The sequence below is a fragment of the Typopeltis vanoorti genome, chromosome 13, assembly GCF_054136105.1.
Source record: "Typopeltis vanoorti isolate ZY-2024b chromosome 13, IOZ_Tvanoo_1.0, whole genome shotgun sequence".
Lineage (NCBI taxonomy): Eukaryota > Metazoa > Arthropoda > Arachnida > Uropygi > Thelyphonidae > Typopeltis > Typopeltis vanoorti.
The window spans coordinates 98,139,194-98,157,175 of NC_143561.1; the positions used below are offsets into that span (position 1 = coordinate 98,139,194).

Here is a 17,982-nt window from a genome sequence, read left to right on the forward strand (position 1 = left end):
GGTTATTGTTTGCCTCTTTTTCCAGGGTGAACTTGATTCTAGAGTAGGGTGTTGGTTGTTTAAGAGTGTTAGGAAGGAGAGGAGTGAATCTGGGCCATGTGGCCAAATAGCGAACACCATCATCAACGTAGCAAAGCCATATGGTAGGTTTTTTGGGGCTGAGTTTAAGGCTTTCTCTACAAAAGTCTCCATAAAGAAGTTAGCCAAGGGTGGGGAAATTGGTGAACCCATGGCTGTCCTCTCTATCTGTTTGTAGAATTTTTCCTGCCAAACGAAATAGCCTGAGTTCGTTGTAAACTGAAATAGGGCTGAGATATCGGGAGGAAATTTAGCTTGGATGAGCTCTAAGGTTTCTTTGAGGGGGGAACATTCATGAATAAGAAGGAGACATCAAAACTGACCATTATGTCATTATGTTGGAGTGTAAGGTTTTCTATACTGGCTTTGAAGTGGGCTGAGTTTTTTATGTGTGATGGTGTGTTGCCGTGTGTTGCCAGTATAGTGTGAGTGCGCTTTGGCTAAATGCTTCGCTAGTTTGTAAGTGGGGGAATCAATGCCATCCACTATAGGACATAATGGCACATTATCTTTATGTATTTTTGGGAGCCCATAACAATGGGGGGGGGGGGGGTCTAGAGTTATAGGGTTTCATTTTGTTGGTAATCTCCACAGGCCAAGAAGTGACCTTCTTAAGGAGCCTATGGAGTTTTCTAATTTGAGAGTTGGTGGGATTATATTCAATAGGGAGGTAAGTGGATCGATCTAATAGTAAAGCCTTGAGCTTACCTGTGTAGTCATTAAGATTGAGTACCACAGTGGCGTTCCCCTTATCCGCTTTGGTGATCACTATTTCTTTGTTTCTCTTCAATTCTTGTAGTGACTAGTATTCACTAATGGATAAGTTGGATTTCAGAGGCTTTGCTTTTGTGAGAACACAGGCTACATCCAATCTGATATCTTTGGCGATGTGGTTTGGAAGGTGGCGAATCCCGCGTTCAATTTGGATCATTAATTCCTCAGCCGGTAATTTCTTAGGAGCAATGCCGAAGTTGTGACCACGTGACAGAGCGTTGAGTGCTTCAGGCTTCAGGTTAACCAAAGAAAGGTTAACTACAGTGTTGGTTTGTAGTTTAGGTTTGGACGCCGAGTTCTTTATTAATTTTTCAAACTTGTTGATATGTCGGCTCCGTATTCGTTCGAATTCTTTATTAGCCGCCGTACATGAGACGTCGTGTACGACTGACCAAAGCTCGTGATTAAGCATATGTGAAAGCTCATTTTCTAGCACTAATATAGCTTTGTTTATGTCAGCTAGGGAACCGCGTTTAGCGGTAATTTGCTTCCGAAGTAAAGCCTGGCTCGCCCGGTTGTAGATACGGAGAGCTTTCTGTGAGACAAAGCGGTGTTTAAATTTTACACAGTTAGGGATGACTTGATTATCCCAGCAGCGTTTTAGGAATGCTAGACGGTTAAGTTGTCTGGATAACTTTAGCTTCAGTTTGCGATAATGGCGGGCCTTGCGTGCGAAGGAATCTCCGTGGATGATCATTATTCTTGTTGAGAGGTTTATACGCTGGTTATACATGATAACTAATAATTAAGGAATTGACAGCATACACTAGAAATATAAATTAAATAAACTTTAATATATACTTTCCGATATTTCGGCAAACATCACGTTGCCATCTTCTTGGGAACTTATTACAAAGACACGTGCACACAAGTACTACATAACAGCAAATGAGAACCGAAGCTAAGAAGTTAACGTTTTCCTAAAGTCGTGATGGTGCCCCCTGGCGGGCTATATTGGTAGTTCTTGGCCTTTGGGCTGAAGTTCTTCTGATAAATGTTTCTCAAATTTCGGGCAGTCTCATGCATCCAAATTTGTTGAGGTTTGGCATTTTCCTAAGGGCTGAGGCTGATTCCATGAATAGTCTCTCATATTTGAACTTGCTGCGGTGTATTACTGTGGCTTTCTTCCATCTTATTCTGTGGCGAGTATCCAGAGTATGGTCTGCAAGCCCAGAGTGGCTGTACTTGTGAAATCGGATGTAATCCTTGTGTTCTGAGATTCTGATATTTGCTGTCCTGCCTGTTTGGCCAAAGTAGGACAGTTTACAGCTGCAAGGGACCTGGTATACACCAGGTAGGTCTAGGGGAAGTGGTTGGTCTTTAGTGGAGCGGATAAGGAATGTCAATTTTCTATGTGGTCTGTAACAGGTGGTCAAGTCATGTTTTTTTAAGATTTTGTTGATTTTTTCCGAGGTGCCTCAGATGTAGGGAATAGTGATGGATCTAGAGTAATCTTTTTTGTGAAGGGGAGGGGGTGGTGGGTTGTGGATAACTGGGTTAAGTATTTTTTGAATTCTTTTCGGGGGGGGTAGCCATTGGCTGAGAAAGTGTCACGGATTACGGCAAACTGAAGCTAAAGTTATCCAGACAACTAAACTATCTAGCATTCCTAAAACGCTGCCGAGATAATCAAGTCATCCCTAACTGTTTAAAATTTAAACACCGCTTCGTCTCACAGAAAGCTCTCCGTATCTACAACTGGGTGAGCCAGGCTTTACTTCGGGAGCAAATCACCACTACATGCTGTTCCCTAGACGACATAAACAAAGCTATATTAGCACTAGAAAATGAGCTTTCACATACGCTTAATCACAAGCTTTGGTCAGTCCTACATGACGTCTCGTGTACGGCAGCTAATAAAGAATTTGAACGAATACGGAGCCGACATATCAACAAGTTTGAAAAATTAATAAAGAACTCGGCGTCCAAACCTAAACTACAAACCAACACTGTAGTTAACCTTTCTTTGGTTAACCTGAAGCCTGAAGCACTCGACGCTCTGTCACGTGGTCACAACTTCGGCATTGCTCCTAAGAAATTACCGGCTGAGGAATTAATGATCCAAATTGAACGCGGGATTCGCCACCTTCCAAACCACACATCACATCAAGAACTCTATCCTCCTTTAGTGCTTATAATCAAGCCTGAAGAAGATGCAAGAAAACTAACAATGCTTCCAAAACAGAGTTCAAAAGAATAAAATGCAGCAGGAAACTTACAGCGCAGCCTTTTGGTCTCTTGCCAAAGCAATTGGTGATAACTTTTGCCCAACACTTTTGCCCAATGGATGCATAACTAACAATGGGAAATGCTCTCCTCCCCAACCATTCCAGATGCCAAACATACAATGCCTCCCTATATACTTTTGCAGAAAGAGGTCAGAAAAATATTATTTAACACTTTCATTGCCAAGCTGAAAATTGGAATTTCATGGTGGCCAAATTTTTTATATTTTTTTATTTAGTTAGCGACGTCAACACAATAACGCGTGATCGGCCGTTTGGTGAGAACTCGCATTGCGCAATATTGCATAATTGGCAATGAATGTGTTAAATTAGACACAAAAAGTCTCCAATTGTCCTGAATGTTAGTAATGACTAGTCCATATCCTGAGCAGAAATCCAGCAGGTACTTATCATTATTATTATTAGCTTTGCCTTTTTTTTTCCAAAATTTTCCCAAACTTTTCTATGTGCCTGGGTGGGATTTATTTCCTATTCTGCTATTTAGATCTCCAACAAGAACTGCCTTTTCCATTTAATTTACATCAGAGCAGCTGCTCTGACATTAGAGCAGATGCCTGCTCTAATGACCCAAAAAATGCCTCCACATCTTCCTTTGGAGAACCCTCTGTGGAACCATAGACACAAATAAGCTTCAGTGTCCATTTCTTCCCTTTCAAAGTTTATCCACATAACTCTACTTGAAACTACCTTCCAATCAAGAATCTTCATGTTTGGTGTTGAATCAGTGGCGTAGCTAGCGGGGTGCAGAGGAAGCAGTCCACTCCGGGTGGCACTTTGAACTTTTTGAACTTTTGCAGTTAATTCTAAAATACAGTCTTGAGAACTCAGTTTCAACTATTGTAATACCACAGCAAATTTTCCTCACAATTGCTGTAAGTGTTGCTAGTTGTGAGAGGAGTTTTTCTAAATAACAAAGATTAATAATTACCTACATTGTTATGAAATAGACTTTGCCAATGTCACTGATGATTTTGCTAACAGAAAAGCAGGAAAAATAACATTTTAGAATATTGAAATCAATGTTTTACTTCAAAAATAAACATAGTGTTTTAATTTATTTCCCTATACGTTGTTTTGACTTTTCGTAGTATTTTTGGTGTGTATTGAGAGGGGTGGCAAACTCAGGGACTGCCCCAGGCAGCAACAGCTCTAGTTACACCACTGTGTTGAATGCTATCAATACTCCTTCCTTTCCTTGATCATTATTGTCCAAATATAACACCCTATACTTATAAATTAGGAAGATCTCACCTGTTTTTGTCTTCTTTGTTTCAGTGATGCCAATTATGTTGATGTGGTACTTTTCAAGTTCTTCTGCAAGCTCAATTTTCTTCCCATTAATACTCCTTATATTGATGGCTCTATCTTCAGTTCTCCTGACATTGGGTTTGTTCCTCTTCGAGATGTTAATCTTAAGTTTGCTCCAATAGCTGACTTTTCACTGTTCACCCTTTTCCCTGACAAAACAGCAGATGATGTGTTTAACCAAGCGATGTCCCAGTTGGCATGAAATCTCATCATCACGATGCATGCATCTTCTGTTGGTTTAAGCCAACAGAAAGTACAATTTGATTAGCTTAGTCCCAAATTGATTGATAATAATCAGGTTCAAAAGACATATTTCGGTGATTACACCACATTTTTTAATTATTCAATTCTATAAAACACTGAAATAATAGTTCCAACAAGTTTCGTAAATCGTAGGATTTACATCTTCAGGGGGTAAATAGTATAACTTAAAGTTTAAACAAGAGAATTAATAAATACAAATCACATCCGTCTGGCTATTCATAAAACTCAAATAATAGAATGCAGATATATAACGTTATTCACGTTGAACAACACTGGATGATGTCACGTGTGCATGTTCTCGTTCATACAGTCCGAGCTCAGATTGAGGTAGATTTTTTATTAGAGCTGACCACACTTGGAGAATTAAACCTTGATTTTTATTGCATTGGGTTGGGTTTTTTAGCATATTAGCAGCTGCTTTAAATTTTCTTATATAACTGTTGTTTTCTATGTATGACATCGTCGTTTTTTGCCAGAGTACATCGTGTCCAGTGGAAGTGGTATGGAAAGCAAGACCCGTTTTTTGTTCTCTTTTGTATTGTACATCTTTTTGGTGTTCAGCCATGCATATTTCTCCATATCTTCCTGTCTGTCCTACGTAGCAAATCCCGCAAAAGCAATGGATTTTGTAGACTCCTGGTTTTTTAAGAGGATGATGAGGTGGTTTTGGTGGATGTAGGAATCTTGAGATTTTCTCCATAGAAAGGAAGGCTACTTTTATGTTGTGTTTGTTCATTAATTTGGCTAGCTTGTCTGTAACATTTTTGATATAAGGAAGTGAGATGGCATTTTTGTAATCCTGTTTTATTGTGTTGTTAGCTGGAGGCATTTTAAGGATTCTCTTGATGGTTTTTGTTTCATATCCATTCTGTTGGAGGATTTGTGTTAAGTATTTTAGTTCTTCATTACATCTTTCTTGTGTGCTGGAGATATTGTATGCTCTATCTCGAAGAGTTTTAATTAAGCTTATTTTTTGTGAAGGATGGTGGTGTGAGGTTGCATTTAGAAATCTTCCAGTGTTTGTAGGCTTCCTATATACTGAGAAGGAGAGTTTACTTTCTTCATTAACTTCTAATAGAATATCCAGAAAAGGAAGTTTTTTATTTTTTTCTTGTTCTAAAGTGAATTTTATGGTGTTGTGCAAATTGTTGATATAATCTTTGAAATTGATAAGTTCATCTGTTGTTCCACTGAATATGATGAAAATATCGTCCACATAGCGTAGCCATATTTTTGGTTATGTCAAAATATGTCTTTTGAACCAATTAGCCACAGAAGTTTACGCCTGCAATAATCAAGTTTTCAAATTGCATGCAATTGTTTATCAATACTAGATGTATTTTCTCTATATGTTTCAGTCTGTATGGCTAACAGCATCATCGGGAGGTTACTTAATATAAAAGGCACACTAAATAGAAATCAAGGAATGATCCTTCACTACATCTAGAAATCATTAACATGTGTGAAATTAAAGACCTGTCCTATGCCAGCAATCACATACGGAGTTTACACAACAATGGAGAGACTGCACATAAAATGCCTAATGATACTCATGATTAGACTAACAATCCAGTCTTTTCAAGTATAGATACTAACTGCAGTTGGAAAATATTTCATTTTTTTACAGTTTTTTTTATTTATGTTAAGTAAACTTCTAATGATGCTGTTAGTTACATAAACAGTGAAACACTTAGAGGAAATACATATAGTATAAATGCATATGAACAATTGAAATCAAACAAATCTACTCCTAGTGAATTGCAAAATTCTTCAGATTCCTTAAAGGTGATGTGGAGGTCTCCTCCCAGTTATTTGGCTTTGACCCTTAAGCAATCCTGCTACTTTTAACTTCTCAAATACTTCTATGGCTACTGTTCATCAGAATTAGCATCAATAATAACTCCATTCTCTGTTAAATCCATTCAAATGCATGCAACAAAATCAATACCCTCTTACAGTGCATCTCCAAACTCACAGAACAAATTTCTTCTTCTCTTCATTTATGCCTTCTACTGCTGCTCTCTGGAACAATCTGCCATCTTATGTGTTTCCCAAGGAATACAATTCAGAGTTCTTCAAGACAAATGTGAACAAGTTGCTGATTGTACAATCACAATGCTAATGTACTACAGGTTGACAACCATTTGTGGATTCCCATTAAAAAAAATAAAAAAGGGAGGGGTGGTGAACAAGATGATGTTTGATTGGCCGTTTTGCTTGGGTTTATGGTCAAAGTAACTAAGGCTATAAAATTTTCCTTATGAGGATAGGTTGAAGATTTGTGAGCTACAGAAATTGGTTGATGAAAGGGGGGGGTGTTATATGATAGAGACATAATTTACTTGAAGATTATTATTGGATTAATACAGAGGAATTTTATTCAGTACATGACTACTGGGATGAGAAATAGGAGTTATCCAGAACTCCAGCAAGAATGTGTTTAGCAAAAGTATAACGAACTTTTATTAGAGAGATGTTGATAAGTAGAATGGTATGCCAATTGTGAGCACTTTGTCAGTGAATGAGTTCAAAGAAAAGTATACATATTGTGTGAATAATGATTAGTGTTTTGTGAAATGTTTAGGGTCTCCCCTGAGGAGTCTACAGACTCCATGGAAATGCCTATGTAATAATGATGATAATAGTTCATTTGATTACTTGGATGTTGAACAAAAGGCTGCAAGCAGAGATAAGGAAGTTGATATTCCTCTTTATGAGGCTATGATATGGCCATGTCTGGACTAGTCACCTGAATTCCTTGGGGATGAAGATGGATCCAGAGACAAGTCGGCAAGACAGTACCGGATCTGTGGAATGCTCCCTATAAGGATAGATTGAGATTTATAGGTTATAAGCCATTACAGATAGATGGGCAAGAGGAAATATGACAGAAATACATAAGCTATTAAAGTTTTACAGAATTTATGCAGAAGAAATTTTTCAATAATGACCCTTTGAAAATGTAAGTGTAATTAGCAAAGGTATGATGCTGGATTTTTTTTGCATAGAGAGACGTGAATGGGCAACTGTTAGAGTTGGTAATGAGAGCTTTGTTAGTGAATGAGTTCAAGAATTATGTCAGACATTGTGTGAATAATGGTAAGTGTGGGATTTCCACAATGAGTTCTTGATTCTGCAGAGATGCCCCTCCAAAATAATAGATTCACATCATGGTAACTTGTCCATAATACATTTAAAAACTCATTATTTTTTATGATTAATTAAATGCAAAGCAGAGCCTCATCCTCCTCAGAATAAATGAGCAAAGAAATTTGTTTAGGAAAGTTGAAGTTTAGAGGAGTGAATTACATTTATGCAGAAGAAAATTTCTAGAAAGCTGAGGAACCTGGTTACATGTTTATTAATGTACCATGAATGTGCCCATCACAGATATTTCAATCCCAAAGAAATACTATACATCTAACTACTGGTTGGCCAATAAATAGTATCTCTTTTTTCCAATCACAGGCTGAATCTTTGTGGTATAGATGTTTAGTAATGCCTTAAAATGGCATGTGATTTTTATTGGCTGAGTACAAGACAAACCACTGTTCCACTTATTAGACAAGCGGCTTGAAAACAGTACCATGTTCTCTAGAGAAGGGAGCAGGATTTTTAAGATTGCCTAATCATCTAATTTAAACTGTACTAATTTAAAGATTTACAACATTTAATGGAGAATACTATTTTTTTTTTTAAATTAAATAAAAAAAACGGCATTATAGATCTGCATTGTAGATAGAGGTGAATGGAATGAAATACTTGGTTGGATGTTGTTATAGACCAGGTAATGTGGATAGTAGTAACTATGAAATGTATAATCAAATTAGCTAAGCAAATAAGAAAAAAGTGATCATTATGGGCAATTTTAATTGTGGCAATATAGACTGGAATGATGAGATCGCAACTGGAAGTAAAGAAAATGAGTTTCTTGAGTTATTGAGGGATAACTACCTAAGACAGTATGTAACAGAAGGCACAGGATGTAATTATAAATGAAATGTCAAATCACCCACCAATTGGTGAGAGTGACCATGAGGTGATTACCTGGGTGGTTGCCAGCAGTGTGAGGACCTCTGTAAGAAAAGGGTATATGTGGATCTACAAGGGGGGGGGGGTGATTATGAAGAGCTCATTCCATCAACTGTCAAACCTTATCAGAAGCAGCCAATCCCATTCCAAACTCCAAAAACAAAAATCAAATTGTTTGATCCAAAGATTACAAGCACGAAAAAGAATATGATCTTTGTCTAATTATATTTAAACTATAGTAGTCAAGATGAATTTATAATAAACTGTAAATTTGGATTAGAAGTATACTGAAATTTTAGCATTACATTTTCTTAATTATCATTACTGTACTGAATTAACTATTATGAATAATTCAAATTAACTACTTTCATCACCTATACCAACACCATCTACTGCCCACCACCATCATTTTTCACAGACAATCATAAACATCCATGCCCACAGCAGGATTCAAACCCACAGCCTTTTGGTTGGAGAGTGGATATGCTAACCACTAAGCCAACCAAGGCCAGCAAATGAATGAATAATGGATATCAGCAAAAATACTTACTGTATAAAAAAATGTTAAAATTGTATTCCAACTCTTACCTCTAAATTACAATGGAATTTTACCAGGCAATCAAATGCATCTGATTCACAATTTCCTACAAAAAATACATAACAGTATTAACAAAATATATTTAATTTTAATCCATAAAGTTAAATTTATAATATGTTATAATAAACTAGACTGTAGAAGCATTTTTTGTCAAGTATCCAGAATTAATAAAAGAAACGGAGGACAAGAGAAAGAGAAGAATTATTCTTAACACACAAAAGAAACTAAGGCCAAGATGAAAGTAGTATCTGTCAGCTGTACATGTTCAACAGCAGTTTATTTAGTGAGAAGAAAAACAAATACACAGCTGAAAAGACCTAGTAAACATTCCTAATGTAAGTAATGATACTTCAACCCATCCTAAATTCTGCTCTGAATGCAGACCCATTAAGAGAGAGAGGGAAAGCAGGTGATTGTGCAAACTATGAAATAATAATAATAATAATAAAATTCAGTTATGTGCATGGTAGTTTATGGTCATGAAATAAGTTCTGATAAAACATTATTTAGGGCTAGTAATAAGCATAATAGATTCATTACAGGAGAACCTCAATGTTACACACAAAAATCAAACTCTGCCTTAACTAATGATTGAGTTAAGGCAGAGTTTGATTTTTCAGCACACACTCAGGTAATGCATTCCATTAACTACTTTTCATGCCAAAATCCTTCTCCATACTACACTGCTCACACCTTTTAATATAAGCCTTCCAAGGATGGCCTCTTGTTCTAACCATTGCTCTCACAATTCTATGGGGGAAAAAAATCTTTTGTACATTAATCTAGTAACATTAATCTGGTTATGTCACATCATATCACCACCCCATCTGCTATGTGCTCTAAAAATAGCATTTTGTTAATTTGTCTTTATGCCCAATATCCACAAGATCACACACTTCGGTTTCTCTTCTCTGGTAATTTCCAGTATGCTGGCATTTCAGTGAAAACCAGGTTGACCAAATCTGTGCACAGTATTTCATATGCAGTCTATTAAAACATTATATGATGGAACCATCATCTCATTATTTCTAGGTTCATGTCCTCATTACAATAATCTGGTGATGTCCTCAGAATTCTAACACTGTGGTCCCAAATTCAGAAACATGATTTTGTCCACCACCAACCCCAGATCACACATTTCCTTTACCTTCAAGATAATATAATCAAATGTACACTCTGCATACCATCACTTCCATCCAAATTCAAAATCTTGCACTTCATGACACTGAACTAGAAACTCCACAATGAGTAAGTCATGACAGCTCTTCAATCCATGCCTTAAATTCATTCTGTTTCTACAATTACCACATTCTCATACATTCCACTCACCAACCACTCTCTATGCAAAAACACCTGCCACTCATTCACCTGCTCATACTTTTCTTATACAGCTTCCAATGATAGCCTTTTGTTTTATTCCTGTTTCCTGCCACTCCACGAAAAATATCCTCAACATTAATCTGGTCATAACCGCTTTACCAAGGGGTTATGACCGGATTAATGGCAAAGGAAGATATGCCTCAATGATATCACCCTTTGCTCCTATCCACAGAGCTCAGCAAGGCTCTGTAAATTGCACTTCAACCTTTCTTTGTACCCACAGTTCCAGATAACTCTGACACATTTCCAGTATATCTACATCTCCCTGAAAACCAGGCGACCAAATTTGCACACTAATCCATTGTAACATGATCTCACGGTAACAAGGCCTCATATGAGAATCATAACCTCCTTACAAGTCAATGCCCTCTGAATTGTTGTATAATCTGCAGTGATGTCCTCACAAATTTAGAACTTACCCATTAAATTTTAGGTCTTTTGTCCACCACTCTTACAAAGCTCTTATCTTCTTCACATCCTGAAAGATATCTTATTATACAGGTATTTCCATGGAGTCAGAAGACTCACTGTTGGCGATCCATTTATTCACACACTAGCCATCCTTCACACAATACCTATCATATTTCTCCTTAAACTCATTCCCCCCCCACCCCCCCCCCCCCCCACCCCCCCCCCCCCCCACCCCCCCCCCCCCCCACCCCCCCCCCCCCCCACCCCCCCCCCCCCCCACCCCCCCCCCCCCCCACCCCCCCCCCCCCCCACCCCCCCCCCCCCCCACCCCCCCCCCCCCCCACCCCCCCCCCCCCCCACCCCCCCCCCCCCCCACCCCCCCCCCCCCCCACCCCCCCCCCCCCCCACCCCCCCCCCCCCCCACCCCCCCCCCCCCCCACCCCCCCCCCCCCCCACCCCCCCCCCCCCCCACCCCCCCCCCCCCCCACCCCCCCCCCCCCCCACCCCCCCCCCCCCCCACCCCCCCCCCCCCCCACCCCCCCCCCCCCCCACCCCCCCCCCCCCCCACCCCCCCCCCCCCCCACCCCCCCCCCCCCCCACCCCCCCCCCCCCCCACCCCCCCCCCCCCCCACCCCCCCCCCCCCCCACCCCCCCCCCCCCCCACCCCCCCCCCCCCCCACCCCCCCCCCAGTCAGAACAAGGTTTTTTGCCTGGAGGGTGGTGAATGAGTGGAATTCATTGCCTGACTTAGTTGTGAGCTCTTCGTCTGTAAATGAATTCAAGAAGAGATATGACAGATATTGTTTTGCTAGTTTGGGTCTCCCGCGATGAGTCTACTGACTCCATGGAGATACCCGTAATAATAATAATAATAATAACTGAATATTTCCTGTCAAATCATTTCGTATATCATTGATATACAAACTAAACAACAGAGGAATTATACTGAGCCTGTGGTACACCACTGGTCACTTGCCTTCTCCTGGCCTCAACTCCACCATGAACCACTCCTTGATATCTGTCCATCAGCCACCCTCTAATCCAAATCACCAGATTCATAACTATCTCCATTTGCTCCAATTTGGGCAATGCAGTTCTATGTGGAATCATGTCACATGCTTTTTCAAAGTCTAGTGATATCACTGAGTAGCCATTTTCCTTATTCAACTCCATTGTCACTTGATTATAAAAAGTAAGCAAACTACTAAGACAAGACTAAACATTGTCACAAAACCATGTTGTCCTCCCTTATAGAGTATCCCATTCCTATCCACTCAGACTTGAATTCTGTCTTCCATCTATTTCTCCAATACCTTCACTGCCACTCTTGAGATGCTGGTTGGCCTATAATTTGCTACTTCTGTCTTGGAGTGACTCCTTTATGCAATGGGGCTATTTTTCCCTCTTTCCACTCCACTGCCACCTTCTCCCTACTGAGGCTAACAGCTTGGTCAGAGGAGCTGATAATTGCACATTCTTGTAATACACAGTCCAATATGCCATCTAATCCCATGGCTGTGTTCGTACTGAGGTTCTGCAATATTTTAAGCACCCCCATTTCTTCAACTTCCATTCTCCTATCAGTCAATGTTACAATTACACTACCTAGATGGTACATTCCTGCAAAATGTTCACAGTAATTCAACTATTTGGTTTTGTTACCTTCCTACCATCAGCACATTTTAAAGTCATCCTTCCACAGTCATTTCTCTATTTACTTGCCACATAGCAAAATAACTCTTAGGGTTTCTTTTGGCCTCATCAGCTAGTTTTCTCTCATAATTAGCCTTAGCCTTTCTTACCATACTGGTCACCCTTCTTGCTTGCACCTTATACTGCTCATGGGCATGCTGATCACCTTTTGCTTTATAATCCCTCCATAACCTTTTCTTTCCATGCAACAGCTGCTTAATGAAAATATTCATCCATCTAACTCCTACCTTATTTATCCTTCTGATTCTAGGTAAACATGCAGATGTGCTTTCTTCGAACATCTCCCCCCTTGACACCACCTCACATGCACCAATGACATCTTTACACTCCAAATTCTTATGCCATTGCCCTACTGAAAGCTGTCTCCTCAGCATGTCATATATACCTTCTTAAAAGAAAATTCTGCATGTCTGGCATTTTCTCAAGTCGAGACTACATGATCACTTTCTTCAAGCGGAGGAAGCATAGCTAGATTGGTTAGTTTTAATTTCTCTGATGCAATGATCAAATGCAACACTCTTGAACCTTGTATCCCCTCCATTACACATTGCCTCAGGTATTTATCTCTCAGCAGCTGTATAAATTCCATTTCTTTCCTTGCCTATGACCATTCATCCTCCCAATCTATGATTCCACAGTTGAAATCCCCAGTAATAATTACTCACTCTGTACTCATCATGCTAATTTGTGAGTGCATGTCATATGCATTCTCCTGTATTAACTAAGAATTAACACATATGCCAAAGTTTGGGAAATAGTTATCCTCAATGGTATTAAATAATTCATCTGTTATATTTTAATTTAATTTAATTTATTTTAATTTCAGCCCAGTAGTTTTAATCCATGAACACACAACTATATAAGCAGAAGGATTCCAATTTAAGCATGAATGCTGCTGTTTTTTTGAATTCAATTCCTATTGTTGTTCAAGAATTGTAGTGATGATGTCTTATGATATATAAGATGAAATATTTATATAATAAGCAAGTTATTTACTGTGTATATGCTATTCCATAGTTATGGATACCCCACACGTTTCATTATACACATATATATATATATATATATATATAATTTTTTTTTTAATTCTCCCATATACCTCTGTATTATAGCAGCAGCCAATTACATCTTTAGTCCTGTTGGCCTCTAATCTCACATCAGATAGCTTCAAATGCCCTCTGAATGCCTGTTCCCCTGATGTACATCCATTTTTTTTTTGTCTTTAATTCCTCTGCTATTATTATCACACACACACACACCCATCATTATGTCCTCTCTGAAGACATTATATCCCTTGAATTCTATTCTATGACTATATCATCCTCAGTCAACCATGTTTCACTAATGCCTATAACTTTTGACCATGTTGAGCTAACCAATACCAAAAGCTCCTCAACCTTATTTTGAATACTTCTGGCATTTGTATAAATAAACTGCAATACTCCCTTGTAGCACTCCAGGTTAACCTAGAAGTTAATCTGGGGTGCTACAATTTGCATCATGTGATCACTATGCCACTTGCTAACTTCTAGGTTGCCTGGACCCACACTCCCCTGCATCCTCCCTATATATTCTACTTTCTCTGACCTTGTATTTCAGAACTCTCACTTAACAACACTTTCTCAAGACTCCTAACATCAAATCCATTTAGATGTAAGTCATTCACCCTGTATAACTCCTCCCTTCCTTCCATCAAACTCACTCCAAAAATTCACACCATTCCTCATGCACAATATCTACATAGTTCCATCTCAGCTCACCTCTATCATGGCAACAGACTCACAACTTTTACTTTCTCACTCTTCTTTTTAGCATGCACTAGCAACTCTTTCATATCTTCTCACATACCACGTTGCCTCCTGCTAAATTATTTGTAACAGTCAAATTAAACATTTCTTTCACTTTAATTCTCTGCATCACTGACATTATTTATCTTAGCTCTAGGAAAACATGATTGTGCCATGCTCTCTTCAAAGACTCCTCATATCAACGAATCACCATACACAATCTGATCTTTGTCTTTATGCTTGCACTCTTTCATGCTCTGTTTTCTCTCTCCTCACTTTCATTGCTGTGTCATACCATTCACCAGGCATTTGTCCAACCACTCAATCTCATGTTTTAGTGCACTATCCTTTCCATCACCTTCTGATCATTCTCTTCATGATCAGATGGATCTATCAACCACATCATACAGTCATTCATGCTGCTTGCAACATAAACTACACCACTCGTATTATCATGCATTTCGTCTATCAAGTCACAATTACTCTGTTTACTCTCTTCACACTTATTACATTCACTCACAAAACACTTTAGACAAACATGTCCCCCAGTTTTGTTCTTATTCTAAAGATCTCCCATTCTGTGAAGGCCATACATTTCACACATGCTGCAGTGAACATAAAATCACCTGCTATTGTTTTGCATATTGGCACCATGACACAATACAGCATACAATAAAACAAATATTATACCTTAAAAATCCTACAATTACACACCCTACCCTTAGAGTTAATCATTACTTATTAATATAATAATGCAAAAAAGAAGAACTTAATTGTCACTAAAAACTTCCAAAAAGAACTTATCTTTTGGTGCCCATATTCATGATTTCCACTATCCCCCCCCCCCCCCTGGAGTGAATCAATATCTCCACATCAAATATAATGTATCTCATTTGAGTTTTCAAAATTTTAAAATCATACTCTTAACAGCACTAAACTTTTATCTCATTCATTAGTCCATTCAAATATACCCCTAAAGCCACCACATATGCTCTGCTACACATAGTTCTTCCCACTTTTAATCATCTAAAAACAATTGCATGTTCCCATTCAAATATCATCCAATATCATTAACACATACAGGAGTTCGACAAAATAATGTGAACCCCTGGGAAAAAAAGCAATATGTCTTTATTAATAAAGTGTGGCCTTGAAGATGATCCATGTCAAGGACGTCCAAAAAGTGTAACGATACCAGAAATTATTGATCAAGTGCATGATATGTTATTGGATGACCGTCAAGTCAATGTGTGTGAAATTGCTGAGAGTATAAGCATTTCAAAAGAACACGTGGGATATATTTTGCATGAAGAATTGCAAATGAAAAACTTTGTGCAAGATGGGTGGTGGTTGCTCAAAGCAGCTCAAAAACGCACTTGAAAATCTCTGAGCAGTGCTTGGAGTGTTTTAACAAGAATAAAACTGATTTTGTGCATCAATTTATTACTATGGATGAGATTTGGATTCACTATTACACACCAGAATCCAAACAGCAGTCAAAACAGTGGACAGAAGCCACTGTTTTGACTGCTGTTTGGATCATGGTCATGGCATCCCAAAACACCGATGCCATGACCAGGAAAGGTCATGGCATCAGTGTTTGGGGATGCTAAAGGCGTTTTGTTTATTAATTATCTTGAAAGGGGTAAAACAATAACCGGGGAATATTGTTATTATTTGACACCTCCTGGGAGTCCAAAGATACATCGAGGGAGGGCACCTACGCTACAACTCTGTCTCCACCACTCAATCCACCAACTACAATGAACTGCAACTATACTAATGGCATCTACTGCCCACCACCAGCACTAGTATTTTCACATACAATCACAAACATCCATGCCCACGGCAGGATTCGAACCTGCAGCCTTTTGGCTGGAGAGCAGATACACTAACCACTCAGCCAACCAGGCTGGTTATTCCCATCTTTTAACCAGACTAGACAAAAAATTTCGTGAGAAAAGACCCGGTTTGCAGAAGAAAAAAACGATCTTTCATCAGGACAATGCACCTGCCACACAAAGGTGTTTTGGCAATGGAAAAATTAAGGGATCTGCTCTATGAATTGTTGGAACATCTGCCCTATTCCCCACATTTGGCTACCTCTGACTTCTATCTTCTCCAAAACTAAAAATCTTCTTCACTGGTCAGCTTTTTCTTTGAATCAAGAGGTGATTGCAGTTGTAGAGGGGTATTTGCAGATCTTAACGAGAACCACTACAGGTATGGGATAATGGCAGCAGAGCATCACTGGAATAAATGTATTAGTCTCAAGAGAGATGTTGAAAAATAAAAATAATCTTGAAATTATAAATTCGTTTTTTCATTGTTAGGCCGAGAACTTTTCAGACCACTCTAGTACTTTTTTCAAAGACCATTGAAAGACTGCCAAATAATAAGCTGGTAACTAAAAATTAAATCAGATGGTATTATACTAGTGAGCTGGATAGCTAACTGGCTGTCAGATAAGTATCAGCAGGTTGTGTATGAAGGAGTAGAATTCCAAAAGAGGAAAGTCACTAGTGGAGTGAACAGGGATCTTTTTGGGACCATTATTATTTAACTCGTGTTAACAACATTGGAACCAGCTTAACTGGAGATGTGCAGCTGTTTCCAATGATGCAAAGTTGGAAAGAACTATGAGAGGTATTGCAGATGTTGTGGCCATGTAGAAGGATCTAAATAGACTATGTGAGCGGGTAAATGAGTGGAGCTATCAGTTTAATCTTGCCAAGTGCAAGGTCTTGAAATTTGGTAAAAAAGATTGGTAAGCAGAGCATAGAGGTGAAAGAGATGAGAGTGATGGGAGTGACATTGCTGGAGGATTATCATTAGAAGTCTATAGGAAAGAAACCCACACAGGCAGGTACCTACAAGCAAGCTTATTCCATCACCTTCAACAAAAATTAGCTATATAATCAAAACCTAGAAAAATTGAGCTTAAACATACTAAAAAATTTTGATCAAACAAAAACAAGAATGGCAAATCCTATTTCATCAGTACCTCCAAAATGGATACTCAAACCAGGTATGAAAGAAACTTCTATTTTCTGACAAACCATCCTGTGATAACACAGAAATTAATTACAAAAGCATGGTATATGTTCCATACATTGGCAATGCATCAAGAAAAATAGTCAAAATATTAAAATATCAGAACAGCCTTCAAAGCATGAAGCTTTGTATGCTCTCCTAAAGACAAAGTTCTGTTTTATAAACACCTGGGTGTATACAAGATTTCATGCTCTTGTGGGAAGATATACGTAAGTCAGACTGGGAGAAGTTTCGAAATCCACAACAAACAACATATAGGTGACACTGAAAACAAACAGGAAGAAAAAAGTAGACTCGTAGCACACAACCTCAAAGAAAATCACACCAAAATTGGTAA

At 38.8% G+C, this 17,982-nt stretch overlaps 1 protein-coding gene across 1 annotated transcript in view; it reads right to left on the reverse strand.

The window, feature by feature from the left end:
• Positions 1 to 17,982, reverse strand: part of LOC150100406 (uncharacterized) — a 621,895-nt gene that overhangs the window by 491,862 nt on the left and 112,051 nt on the right. Inside the window, exon 7 of the mRNA XM_090402392.1 lies at positions 9,291 to 9,346. Within this exon, the coding sequence (XP_090258518.1) occupies positions 9,291 to 9,346 (56 nt within the window). The remainder of the gene's footprint in view (positions 1 to 9,290; positions 9,347 to 17,982) is intronic.